The following is a 12,204-nucleotide window of genomic DNA, read 5'->3' as shown; positions in this document are numbered from 1 at the left end:
TTCTTCTTTCCACAAACAAAATGTTTTTTAAGAGCTACTTCAGATGTCCCATCACTGGGTTTGTTCTTTCATTATGTAATTCTTATTCCAACACACTTTAACAGGCCCCCTGCAATTCCAACAGCTCCAACCATCACAATAAATCTGCAAATCTGAAGCAGGCAAAGCCTTTCTAATGAATAAGTGCAAAGCCACATTTCAGAGTCACTGTGCAAGATTTGGGGATCTCTCACGAGGCTCTGAAAGCTGCAATGACAGCACGGCTGCTCTGCAAAGACAGGAAGTTTGTTACGAAAACAAACTGGCCCCCTGGATATCAGCAGAGCAGCTTTTCCCCAGGCACCAGCAACTCCTCCTTCCAACAAGCAGCAGTTTTTGCCACCAATTTTAATGTATTTGTCAAATACCTGCCTTTAACAACTGCACATCTGGCTCCCTAAAAAGTTACACAGCTGCTGGTTTTGCAGATTTTTTTCTGCGAAAGCTCAGCCCAAGGAACTCAAGAAAATACACTGCTTCATGAAAAAGAAAGTCAAATCATTTTAAGAGTTAAGTAAATAAACTTGACATTTATTCCATTCCAAGAAATCCCATACCATTGGCTGCCTATAAATTTGAAAAATCCTGCTGTTGTACCACAATCTTAAGTACAATGTTCCAGATCAGAGCTCCGAAATAGGCTTTATTAGGAGAAAGTCTACAAATTGCTTTTGCACTTGTACTGGGCCAAACCCTTTAACTCTTTGCAAGCTCTTTTGACCATTTTAAAAGCAGTTTTAAATTGCCAGGGGTTTCAGCGTTGCTTTGTAGAAGGGAAAAGAGCAAATCCCATCTGGAAGAGTTGGGAAATTCAAGATGCTGCTGAGGAGGCTCAACGAGCACCACGACAGCCAGCCCAGACCTACCTTGGGGAGGTTCTTTGTCAGGCTCCCTGGTGCCTTCGTTTTCCACTTCCATGTCCATGGAGGACTCCTCCAAGGGCTCCCTGCCCTTCCCACGGGCTGCAGTGGAGGTTTTGGTGCTCTTGCCTGGCACGGTCCCTGTTGGCTGCTCCCCTTCCATTCCGAGCAATCAAACAACTGAAGGGCTCTATCTCCTTTGCTAACACAAACAAGAGAACCCCGTGATCTCAGCACCGAGCTACAGCCCGCAAGGAATTCACCTACACCTCTGCCCAGATGCTTGACTCATTTAGAAACTCAAGACTGGAGGCATTTAGAAGACAAAAATCCAAATTGGAAACAAAATATCGAGGTTAGCTTCGTAATGATATATTTTAAGATACATCACCCCCAAAACGAGGGGCTGAGCCTAATCTGTTTTAACAGCATGGATCTACCTGCTGCCAGCCCGTGGGGACATGTCAGGGCAGTGACTTTGCTCCCTGAAAGCCACCCTGGTGCTGGGGGCAAAAGGGTTAATGACACATTGAATAACAAGCCCAGGAGCCACATGTCTATACTCTCCTGGAAGAACTCGTTATATTTCAGACCTGACACCCGTTTTACTTTCAATAATCCGTGCTAAATATTCGTATGGATATAGAGAGATTGACAAACAGATAAAGAAACAAAAGCCCTGCATGATTATAGCAAAGATTTAATTCTTAAATCATTTAAATCGACACACTCTGCTCACAAAATACCACACAACCCCTCCTGCCAGCTTTCAGCATTTCAGAGAGAAAGCAAAAACGAAATACCTTCATCTAGCCGGGATGTTAAAGTGATCTGAGCAAGGACGAGCATTACAAAAGCCATCAGCTGGCACTCGAGCACAGCTCCCCGAACGGGTGAACAGAAAGCACCCGATGAGAAGAAAAGGAGCAAAACTCTCCCCAAAGAGTTGAAATCGCAGCAAGTGGCGAAGTGAGTTCGCAGAAAAACAGACATGAGAAAGTTTACTTCTCACAAGATAAAAAACTGACGTGGTTAGAAAGTCATCTTACAATTGGTGCCAATCATTTGACGTTTTCAGACCTACCCCCAGCCCACACTCTCCTGAGAGTCCTTCATTTGGGACAATGGGGGAGGGGGGAAATGAGAGACAGAACTCATTTTCAGGCAATTTCAGTCTATGCCCCCGTTCAGAGCTGTTCCGCAATGGCTGTCGCAGACAATTACAGCCTCTCAAAGCACATTTATTTATTATTTTTTTTTCCCGAACTGCTCCACTCCAACAGAATTGTGCAATATAGACCTATTTACCTTCCCAACCCTTCCCCCCCTCGGACACTTCACCAGAACGAACAAGCCGAACTACTTGACCTCAGCTTTTAAATCGCGATAAATCAGCTGCCACATAGTCTCTAACAAATTTAACAAATTCGTGCCCAGCCCCTCCCCCGAGCCAGCTCGAAGGTGTTCGGTAAAAGCATCTCTCCTGCCAAGCGCTGTTTTCCTCACGGGGATGGCGAAAAAAAGAGCCGGAGACGGACAGAAAAGCTTCCTTATTAACAGCCGATTAAATGTGACAGAGACAAGCCCTGTCAGTGACAAATCTGGGGCTTTTTTAAAGCCTAAGGAGCCAGACTGCACCCTTGTCACGCTCTTTCCAAGTCACAGGCTCCCAGAATATTCCGAGTTGGAAAGGACCCACGGGGATCATCGAGTCCAGCTCTTTTAAGCGAATAGCCAATCATTAAGAGCTTTCTTGGGATTTTTCTCTCACCCTTCAAGCATCAAAGCAGCAGGCAGAGCCGGGGCTAGAAGGGTTCCTGCTCCAAGCAGATTAAAATCGGATCCCTCCGCTACCCAAACGCGTCCCTGAACTTCCCCGTCCTCCGAGCCGCGGTCCGCGGGGGTCCCTCAGGGCACGGCGGGAGCCCTTGGGCTGCACAGCCCCCCGGGGACCCGCTCCTCAAAGCCCCGGGCCGACAGCAGCCGGGACGGACCCGCGGGGCGCGGAGCCCTCACGGGGACCCTCAGCGGGGCAGCCCGGCCCGGGGAGAGGCGCTGCCGCCGCTTCTGCTCCCTCCGGGCCAGGGGGGAAGTGGGGAAATGAGGCGCGGGGCAGAACCCGCCGATCCCCCAGCACCTCCTGCCATCCCCTCAGCACACCCCACCTTCCCCCTCAGCGCCTCCTGTCTCCCCCTCAGCACCCCCGGCCTTTCCCCTCGGCACCTTCCCTTCAACATCACTTGTCTCCCCATTAGCACCTTCCCCTCAAAAGTCCTAATCTCCACTTCAGCATCCCTTGTCTCCCCTCAGCTCTCCCAGCATCTCTTCTTTCGCCGTCAGCACCGTCCCCTCGGCACCTCCTGCCCGGGGCAGCCCCCTGAGGGCACCTCCTCCGCCGCGAAGCCCCCCCACCCCACCGCCCTGAGGCGAACCGCCATCGCTTCCTCCCGCCGAGCTCGTACCTGCTCGTCCCGGCGGCTCCGTGCCCCGGCGAGGCGGCGGCAGCGCGGGCGGCTCCGGCTGCTGTAGAAGCTCGGCCGCTTCCACACTCGAAAATGGCGCCGAAACGGCGAACTCGAACCGAAATTCGTTAGAAAAGCGCGGGGCAGGCTGGGACGGGAGGGGCCGGGCCCGCGGGTTTGAACGGCACCGCCGCCCCCGCCCGCCATCTTGTGTTCGTTACAGCAGGGAGGGGAAAGCGCGCAGAAATCCGCCGGGAGCGGCTTTTTCTGGGCAGAGACGGAGGGCTGGGAGACATTAGGGGGTGAGGGCGGCGCGGTAACACAGCCTCGCGGCCGTGCCGGCGGAGAAAAGGGTTAATTTTAATTTTAGAAGTAGGTCAGTGGGCGGTGCTTGGTTGCTGGGCGACGCGCGCTGGTTTAAAATTAATAAAAAAAAATTATTAAAAAAAAAATTTCTAGTGAAAAAAAATTTAAAAATTGTGAGGGCGCGGCAATTTTGAAGCGGGTTTAATTAATTAACGGGCGGCGCCGTGGCACCTTGGGGGGGCCGGGGGGGACCCGTGAGGTGGCGGAGGAGGAGGATGAAGAGGATGAGGTCTCGCGAGAAGTCGCCATAGCGACGGCGGCGCTTGGCGGCGGGGGGGAGCGGGAGCCGCCGCTCCTGAGGCGACGGGAGCGGGACCGGGAGGCGGGATCGGCCGGGAGCAGCAGGTGGGATCATCCCGGGATCGGCCGGGAGCTGGCGGCGGGATCGTCCCGGGCTCCGCCGGGAGCGGGCTCCGGCCGCCGCTCTGCGCGCTCCCTCCGCTGCCCGCGCAGGTAAAGGCGCGCTGGGGAGGCGGCGGCCGCCGGCCCCCTCCCCTCGGCTGAGTCACCGCCGCGGTGGGCGAGAGGGTCGGGAGCCGTGACCCGGGCTGGGCGTGGGACGGGCGGATGGAGGGGAGGGAAAGCTCCGGGGGACAGCTGAGGGCAGGGCGGGGGAGCCCCGACCCTCAGCAGGGGTTGGGTAATGGCTTCTTGGAAAGCTGGAAAGGGAGGGAACAGCGGGTGGTGGCCGAGGCTGCCCCGAGGGTTTGGGGTCTCCTTCTCCGTGCCCCGCATTCCGCCGGCTGCTTTTCCTTCTCGGCGTTCCTGCTGTGGCATTCCTTCCCTTTCCTGCTCTGCCCCCATCCCTTCCCGCTGCCTTCCCTATCCCGCCCGCTAGTTTTCCTTCCCGGCGCTGCTCCATCCTTCCCTCTGGCATTCCCTGCTCCCCCATCCCGCTCTCCTCCGCCGTTCCCGATCCTCATCTCCGGATGGCAAAGGGAGGAGGCGTCGGGCACTTTGGCTTCTCCGAGTCCCGATAATTCCTGCTTGTAATTCCTGCTTATTGCGACATCTCTCCTAAAACTCCAGCGGAGCCCTGCTGGATTCCTTGGGACGGAGGGAATACGTGTGCTGGCAGTGATGGATGTACCTGTGGATGGCCCAGGGTGGGCGTTCAGCCTTTTAGTAGCACAGAGCGATTAAAATGCATTAAAAATTGTAGGAAAGTTCTGGGCTTGGAAAGGCAAAGATCATGTTTTCCCTTCCTGGCTGTGTGTCAGCACAAGGGATCTCCAGTGCTCCCAACCTCTGATGTCTCAGGCTTGATCTTAAAGGTCTTTTCCAACCTTAAGGATTCACTGTTCACAGCATCATTTCTTCTTCAAGTTGTCCATATTCAGTTGGATAATGTGAAAACAGAATTCTCTTTAAACTCAGGTATTTCTTGGTGCTTGTTTTTCCCCAGTAGTGATGTAGTATTACTTCAGAACTTTTAATTTTAGTGTGTCTTCCATTTTAATTTTAGCTGCTTGTGTATGCATATATATTATGTTAATTATCCATACTTATATATGTATTTGTTTTCTTTTATTGCAGTTATAACACATGGTTTTAATGCTCCATCTGAACAACTGAGATGAGACTGAAGACTTCCCTTTTAAAGGAGCCAAAACATATCCTTTGTCACAGTAAAAACCATGGAACATCGTGTTCATTCTGAATAGACTCTTCCAGACAATATTTTTTTGTTGTTGAAGTTTCAGTAAAATATTAGTAAATTGCAGATGGCTTTTTTTCCCTGTTTTTCTTTTGTTCCCCTTGTCATTGAGTGCAGCTTTTAAGGACAATGTTTTAAGAGATACTGGACGCTTATATATGATGTGGTGTTAATAAACCAACACTTTTTAATGAATGTTGGATGTTTTGCACTTGTATTTTGCACTAAGACCCTTCACTAACCCAACATTTTAGCCACGTTTCCATAACTTTACATCATGATAAGGATTTTATTTTTATGGAATATTTTCATTTTATGAAATGAAAATTTGCTTAGTTTTTAACTGAATTTTTACCAACTCTTCTTGGCACAGAAGAGCAAAAAAAATGAAGATTTTTTTTTTTAAGTATTGAACATTCCACGCAATCTTATCAAAATAATCTTTCTGTATTGTGCCTTCAAGATGGGGTGTTTGATTATTTTTAGTGGCTAACCTTCTCAGATTCCTTAACTGAATGGCACATAAGGACTTGGTGAGCTGTGTGGGCTGGACAACAGCTGACGAGCTCTACTCGTGCGGCGATGACCACCAGATCATGAAGTGGAACCCCGTGACCAGCGAGACCACCCGAGTGCTGAAGCTGCCAGATGATGTTTATCCCATAGATCTGCACTGGTTTCCCAGAGGCATCGGTGGCAAGAAGCAATCCCAGGCTGAGAACTTTGTCCTGACGAGCTCTGATGGTAAGGCAACTTAAAAAAATTTAAAAATAATAAATTGCAAATAGATTTTTGAAGTATTTATTGTTTCGTGTACCCTTGAGTGCTCATGTCAGTCAAATACAAGGCATTATTTGAGGAGCAAGAAGCTTTGAGGATTGCTTGGGATTTTTTTTTCCCTTCTCCCCGAAAAGATTTTTCCCTTGGGGTTTTTTTCCCCCTTCTCTCCAAAAAGATTTTGTACCCAGCCAGATTTTTCTACCTGCACGAATTTTCCTGCACCAGCCATCTCCCCTCTGTGCTAAGGATTCCTGGAACTTGCTGAATCCAATGGAAAAGCAGCATGATGTCCTGACAGGGCTGCATTAATTCCTAGTTGAACTGCAGATGTTTGAAAGCAGAGCAAATGTAAATTTAGTCCCCTTGGGTTTTTTTCTGAAATTTGTCTCTTGGGGGATATTGTTCTTTTATTTCCTACTGACATTGGTCTTGTTGCTATTTTTTAACAAAAATGAAGAATATTTTTGGCTTTAACCTCCAAATTAAGGACAAATCCTAAGTGATTTGACCTTTTTTTTTTTTCATTTTTTTTAATTGACAATTTTGTATTAGGTCAGCATTTAAGAGTCCATGGAAGTTAATGAACAAAACATACATGTTTTACATTCTGTGTTTGGATAGGCTGGGAGTCTCCCTCTGGACATTCCTTCAAAGCTGGGGAGTCATTTTCAGGTTGAGGACAGTTCTGGCTTCAGTACTTAATAAAATAAAGGTCCAGAGATTAAGTTGAATCACTTCTACCTACTCCAGGCGTTTTGGCTGAAATTTTCTCTTTTTTTTTTTTTGTGTAGTAAGTTGTGATTTGAAAGTCTCTTTTGCCTCAGTTGAACAGAAATCCATGGGAATGGAGAAACCTCCCTGTGGGAATGCCATGGAAAAAGCATTTGACTGGCAGCAGTTGTGAATTCCCCTGTTGGAAAAGCAAAGAAGTTGCAGAAGTAAAGCTGCTGTCCCTGAAAACTTGATCTCCCCTGTTCTGCAGCAGGATTAGGATACAGTTTTAAGTGATGATCACATTTTTTCCAGAGGAATTCTGGAAAGTTGATCTTGCTTTTACATGTAACCATGTTCTTCCCTGCTCAGCTACAATTTCCTCTGTTTCCCTCTTTGGAAGGGGCCTTGTGAGAGTAGTAGGAGCTTGTGGAGTGGGAGAGGATGCAAAAGATGGGGAAAATAGTGGAGCTTTCCCTGGATAACAGGATTTTATCTGATACTTTGATGTTGCCCATTTTCCTGGTATTTTGACTTCACCAAGTCCTTCAGTTCCTTCCCAGCTGCTTGAGCTTCCACTGGAATTTCATTTATCTGAGTGGAGGAATTGCTCACAGAAATATTCAGGGGTTCTGCTTAGGTCAGTGGGAGCTGTTCCAAGATATAAAATCCCATGGAATTCTGTATATCCTGAAAAAAGCCATTTCTCTGAAGAGCTCAGCCACTTCATGCTGGGTCCTGTAGGTGATGGCATGGGAATACTCCTGCTTCTGGGAGATTATTCCACCTGTCTCCAAGACCTTTGTCATTGGAGAATCCTTAAACCAAAGACACTGCATGAAAAAAGGTGCAGAAAATGTTTATTTATCAGAAAATAAAAGGTGTTTTTAATGTAAAAGCAGAAAAGGCCATTTTGGTAATTGAATTGGAGCAATTAACACTGAATTCCTCTAAATCCAGCTTTTGCTTTTACATGGAGCAGGAAAAGCTCAGACCTGAGAGATGTTCTATACAATAATTGATACATTTTTGAGATAAATTCTATTTTATAATTACAAAATAATGGAATGCATTAAATGAACACCTTGGAAGTGTTGGAGGGGGCTTGGAGCAGCTGGATCTATGAAAGGTGTTCTGCCCACTGGGATTTAAGGTCCCTCCCAGCCCAAACCAGTCTGGGATTCCATGGAATTTTAAATGTTCTGTTCAAATAAACTGATTTATCCAAACCATAGTTTTTGATCAGTGTTAGAAGTCTTTTCCTTGGAAATTTTGCACTGGCAGAGATTTGGCTGGATGATTGTGCCAAAGTTCTGGTCACTCAGGAACTCCCTTGCTTCAGTCTGGCAGCTTAGATCAAATAATACTAAAAATAATTTGATTTTAAAGTAGTTCATTGCAATTACTGGACTGCTCATTTTTCCAAGCCCTCCATTGTCTGCTCTTTGCTCCAGTTTAAATTTGATCTTCCTGGATTTAAGCAGCATCCCTTATTTGGGAAGAAAAACTTCCTGATCCTTCTGTTGAAGTCATTACAATCTTTGGGGTTGGCTGCTGTGGAATTCCATCCCAGCTCCAGCATGGGAGCAGGAATAATTCTGATCTGAGCTGTGAAAAACAACTGCATGTTCTCTTTGTATTGCTGCTTTCTTGGTTTGTGTGTTTTCCACAGAAGGTACCAGACTTCTGTAACAATATAGAATGTAATTAATAATGTAATTTTATTTGGGAAGAAAAACTTCCTGATCCTTCTGTTGAAGTCATTACAAACTTTGGGGTTGGCTGCTGTGGAATTCCATCCCAGCTCCAGCATGGGAGCAGGAATAGTTCTGATCTGAGCTGTGAAAAACAACTGGATGTTCTCTTTGTATTGCTGCTTTCTTGGTTTGTGTGTTTTCCACAGAAGGTACCAGCACTTCTGTAATAATATAGAATGTAATTAATAATGTAATAATAATTTACTGTATAATTAATTATCTATAATTCTGTAAATTCTATACACTGTATCTTTTTTTTTTTAGGGAAATTCCACTTGATTTCCAAGCTAGGAAGAGTGGAGAAAAGTGTAGAAGCACATTGTGGAGCTGTCCTTGCAGGAAGGTGGAATTATGAGGGAACAGCTCTGGTTACAGGTGAGCATTCCTAAATTAGTAAAGTGCTTTGAAAACTTAAAATAATAATCTGCTTTTTTTGCTCTTATTTATCACAGAGGTTGTTACCACCTTGTGTACTAGGAGTTCATTTTGCACTGTTTAATTAATGCTGTTTTAGCTTAGTGTTTTCCATTTTAATTAATAGATCTAGTAAAAATATTTCTCTTTTTCATTTAAGTCATCCAATCCAATTGAAAGTAAGTGTTTTAATATCAGAGAGCTTAGATGGTTTTGTGGCTGTTCTGAACTTCAGAAAGGAGAATATTTGATTTCTTTCTTTTCTGTCTGTTACAAGAAAAAGTTGCTAAGTTGGTACATTTATATCCCTGCACGTTTGGGGTTTTTTAGCCAAAAAGGCTCATTGATCTTGAATATTCCTGTGCTTCATTCCTTAATTATCAGTAATTATCACCTCCAGCCTGTTTATATTAATGCTAGGGGAGTGAGCCCAGAATTTCTTCATTTCTACACCATTTTTTGTCCTAAATCTTTTATAAATGAGTTGCTTTTGGTAGTTTTTGTCCCAAATTCTATCTGGGTTTTGAGGGGAACTGCTGAAGTTGCCTGTGCTGGGCTCCTTGCTGGGGTTTCTGGTGGTGTCAGCCTCCTGCTGATGGAGCACAGCTGATTCCTCTGGACAACTTCCAGCTCAGGCCACAAGAACTGAAGATAATTTTGGATCTGCTCATTTCCAGACTCTGAAATGCTGCTTCAAGGAACTCTGTCTGGCCTGTTCCTCTGAAATCCCAGAGGGATGGAAATATTGTTCTTTTTAAAGACAGCTTTGCCTCAGGAACTTCTCCAAAGACAAAGTCAAAATTGTCTTTTGAATCCCTTTTTTTTTTTTTATGAGACTGCATGACACTGACACTTTTTGGGGAGTGTGGGAATTCATCACCACTTCCAGTTTATTCTGAGGAGATCAACTCCTCTTATGCCACAGCTGTACTTGGAGGAAGAAGAAATAAATCATTGCTACTGCACCACTTCAAATATTTTTATGGTTCTATTTCAACAGCATCAAATGTGCACAAATAAGATTTTTAATTTTGAGTGGGTTTGTTTAACATCTTTAAAACGTTTAAAACAACACTGGCTAGATAGAAAAACCTGAAATGTGGTAAATGAATTATATTTGAATGGAAGAATCCATTAATTTCTTTTTCCTCATTAATTGCATCTGGGAGGCCTGAACTGAAGGACCAGAGCATTTTTAAAGTGACACCACACCAGGAATTGTGGTGTACAATTCCCTAGCTGTGCTGTGTAGTTTAGCAATGAATTCTTCAGTAAATAAACTGAGTTATTTGGTAACACACAGTTGTGGTAGAAAATTGAAGCCATCCAAACAGAGTTCTCTTCACTTCTCCCATTTATCAGCTGTGAAATCTCCTGCTGAATCCTTCAAATCTGCTCCTGCTCCCCTGGGCCTTCTCAGACTCCTCTAAGCAGCTTCTGGGCCACTGAAGGAATCAAAAATACAGAATTTGGGATGCTTAAATAATGATGGATTTTCCCTTCCTAGGACCAGCTTCAGGAAAGAGTTCAGGGGTTTTCAGGAAAGGAAAATTTCTTGGTAATAAAAAAAAGAACCATCTTAAATATTTTTCCTTCATATACTTCCTATTGCATGTTTGGAAGACTGAACAAAAGGAATTCACCTGTAAGAAAAGCTGGCTTTATTTTAACTCCAGTGTTTCCTGAGTACATACAAATACATTTGTTAGACTGAACATTGCTGATTTCTGTGCTCATTTGCAGTTGGGGAAGATGGCCAAGTGAAAATCTGGTCTAAAACTGGAATGCTGAGATCCACCTTGGCTCAGCAAGGTGAGTTCTTTCCTCAAAGCTCCATCACAACTTGTTCATTTGGGTTATTCTGAGATATATTTCAATAACAGACCCTGAATATGGCAGTGATGGTTTATTCAAGGGTGTTAAAGCCTTAATTAATCATAAATGTAAATCAGAGTTGCATTTTAGTATGATTTTTAAACAGTATTTCATTTTTCAAATTCGAAGTGTTGAAATATTTTTAGGCAGCAGTCTCATCCCACGCTGAGGATTTGGTGCCATTTCAGTGAAGATCCTCAGCTAAATTTTGTTTTTCAGACTTCATAGATGGAGCCCGTGTGACCTTGTGACATTTTTGAAGAAACCACATGCACCTGGGCTTGGGTTAAATGTCAGGCCCTTATCTCTGTCTGAAACAAATGATCTGAATGCTTTCAACCTGGGGAAGGCATTTTAACCACAGCACTGAATCTAAAATACATTTCAGTTCTTTTAAGGAAGTTCACGTGCACATGCAATGTTTGTCAGGTAAAAAGATAAACCAACTGAACTAGAATTTAAAAAAAAATATTCAAACTGAAGCACATATTCTTTGACATTTCTCAGTTCATGTTGTCAGATTTCTTATGCATTATTTTGCTTATTTGAGGTTTGAAAAAGCATATCAAGTAAATTCCATGCTGTCCTTTGAAATATGAATTTTCATTGGTTTCTGCAAGTTTCTGGTGCAGTACAAAAGCACAGTTGAGTCCCCATGGAGAGTAACTGTCACCTTGTGTTTGTGTTTTCAACTTAAAATCTTGTGAGGCCCTGAAATCCTTTAAAGTCAGAGTCAGAACCCCACAGTCCCTGTGCCAAGCATGGCCACACCTGGGGTCAGGACAGGATTGTTCAACCATTTTTCCTTCCTTTATTATAACAAGAACTGAAGAAATTCCCACTGCCAACATTCCTTTGCCTCATCCCACTCTTTGTGTTAGAAATAACTTTTCAGGCTGGTATTTTGGGATGATGATCCACGTGCATGTTCTGTCTTTGGCCTTTATTCCTCCTTAGATTCCCTTAAAATTCTTCCTTTTATTCCTCCTTCTCCCTACACTGAAATGTTGTGTTTGTACTTCCACTGATCCATTTAGATGAGGAAACCTTTTTTTCCATGGATTTCTTAGATGATGTGTTGAGAACCCACAAGATTAGCATGGAATCCTGGGATGGTTTGGGTTGGAAGGACCTTGAAGCCCATGCCCTGCATGGCAGGGGCACCTCCCTCTATCCCAAACCTGTCTTGAGCACTTCCAGGTATCCTGGGAATTCCATCCCAGCCTCCCCAGGGAGGAATTCATTCCTGATACCTATATTCTTTCGGAAACACCCTCCCAAGA

General features: G+C 44.8%; 2 protein-coding genes across 5 annotated transcripts in view; one reads left to right on the top strand and one right to left on the bottom strand.

Annotated features, from left to right (window-relative positions):
• Positions 1–1,917, bottom strand: part of SMC4 (structural maintenance of chromosomes 4) — a 29,649-nt gene extending 27,732 nt beyond the window's left edge. Inside the window, exons 1-2 of the mRNA XM_041467719.1 lie at positions 1,703–1,917; positions 906–1,101 (exon numbers count right to left, since the gene is read on the bottom strand). Of these exons, the coding sequence (XP_041323653.1) occupies positions 906–1,062 (157 nt within the window). The 5' untranslated portion in view covers positions 1,063–1,101; positions 1,703–1,917. The remainder of the gene's footprint in view (positions 1–905; positions 1,102–1,702) is intronic.
• A 2,091-nt stretch (positions 1,918–4,008) lies between these two features.
• Positions 4,009–12,204, top strand: part of IFT80 (intraflagellar transport 80) — a 31,135-nt gene continuing 22,939 nt past the window's right edge. For 2 of the 4 annotated variants that reach the window (XM_041468039.1, XM_041468036.1), the window contains exons 1-5: positions 4,009–4,180; positions 5,264–5,340; positions 5,907–6,128; positions 8,897–9,007; positions 10,790–10,858. In XM_041468039.1, the coding sequence (XP_041323973.1) occupies positions 5,304–5,340; positions 5,907–6,128; positions 8,897–9,007; positions 10,790–10,858 (439 nt within the window). In that variant the 5' untranslated portion in view covers positions 4,009–4,180; positions 5,264–5,303. Of the gene's footprint in view, positions 4,181–4,962; positions 5,105–5,263; positions 5,341–5,906; positions 6,129–8,896; positions 9,008–10,789; positions 10,859–12,204 lie in introns of those variants that run through there. The other 2 variants (XM_041468038.1, XM_041468037.1) reach the window with 2 other exon arrangements.

Source organism: Pyrgilauda ruficollis, unplaced genomic scaffold (genome assembly GCF_017590135.1).
Source record: "Pyrgilauda ruficollis isolate IOZ18807 unplaced genomic scaffold, ASM1759013v1 scaffold21, whole genome shotgun sequence".
NCBI classification, from domain to species: Eukaryota; Metazoa; Chordata; class Aves; order Passeriformes; family Passeridae; genus Pyrgilauda; species Pyrgilauda ruficollis.
Note: the sequence above shows the minus strand (reverse complement) of the source record. Positions and strands in the feature narration are given on the sequence as shown.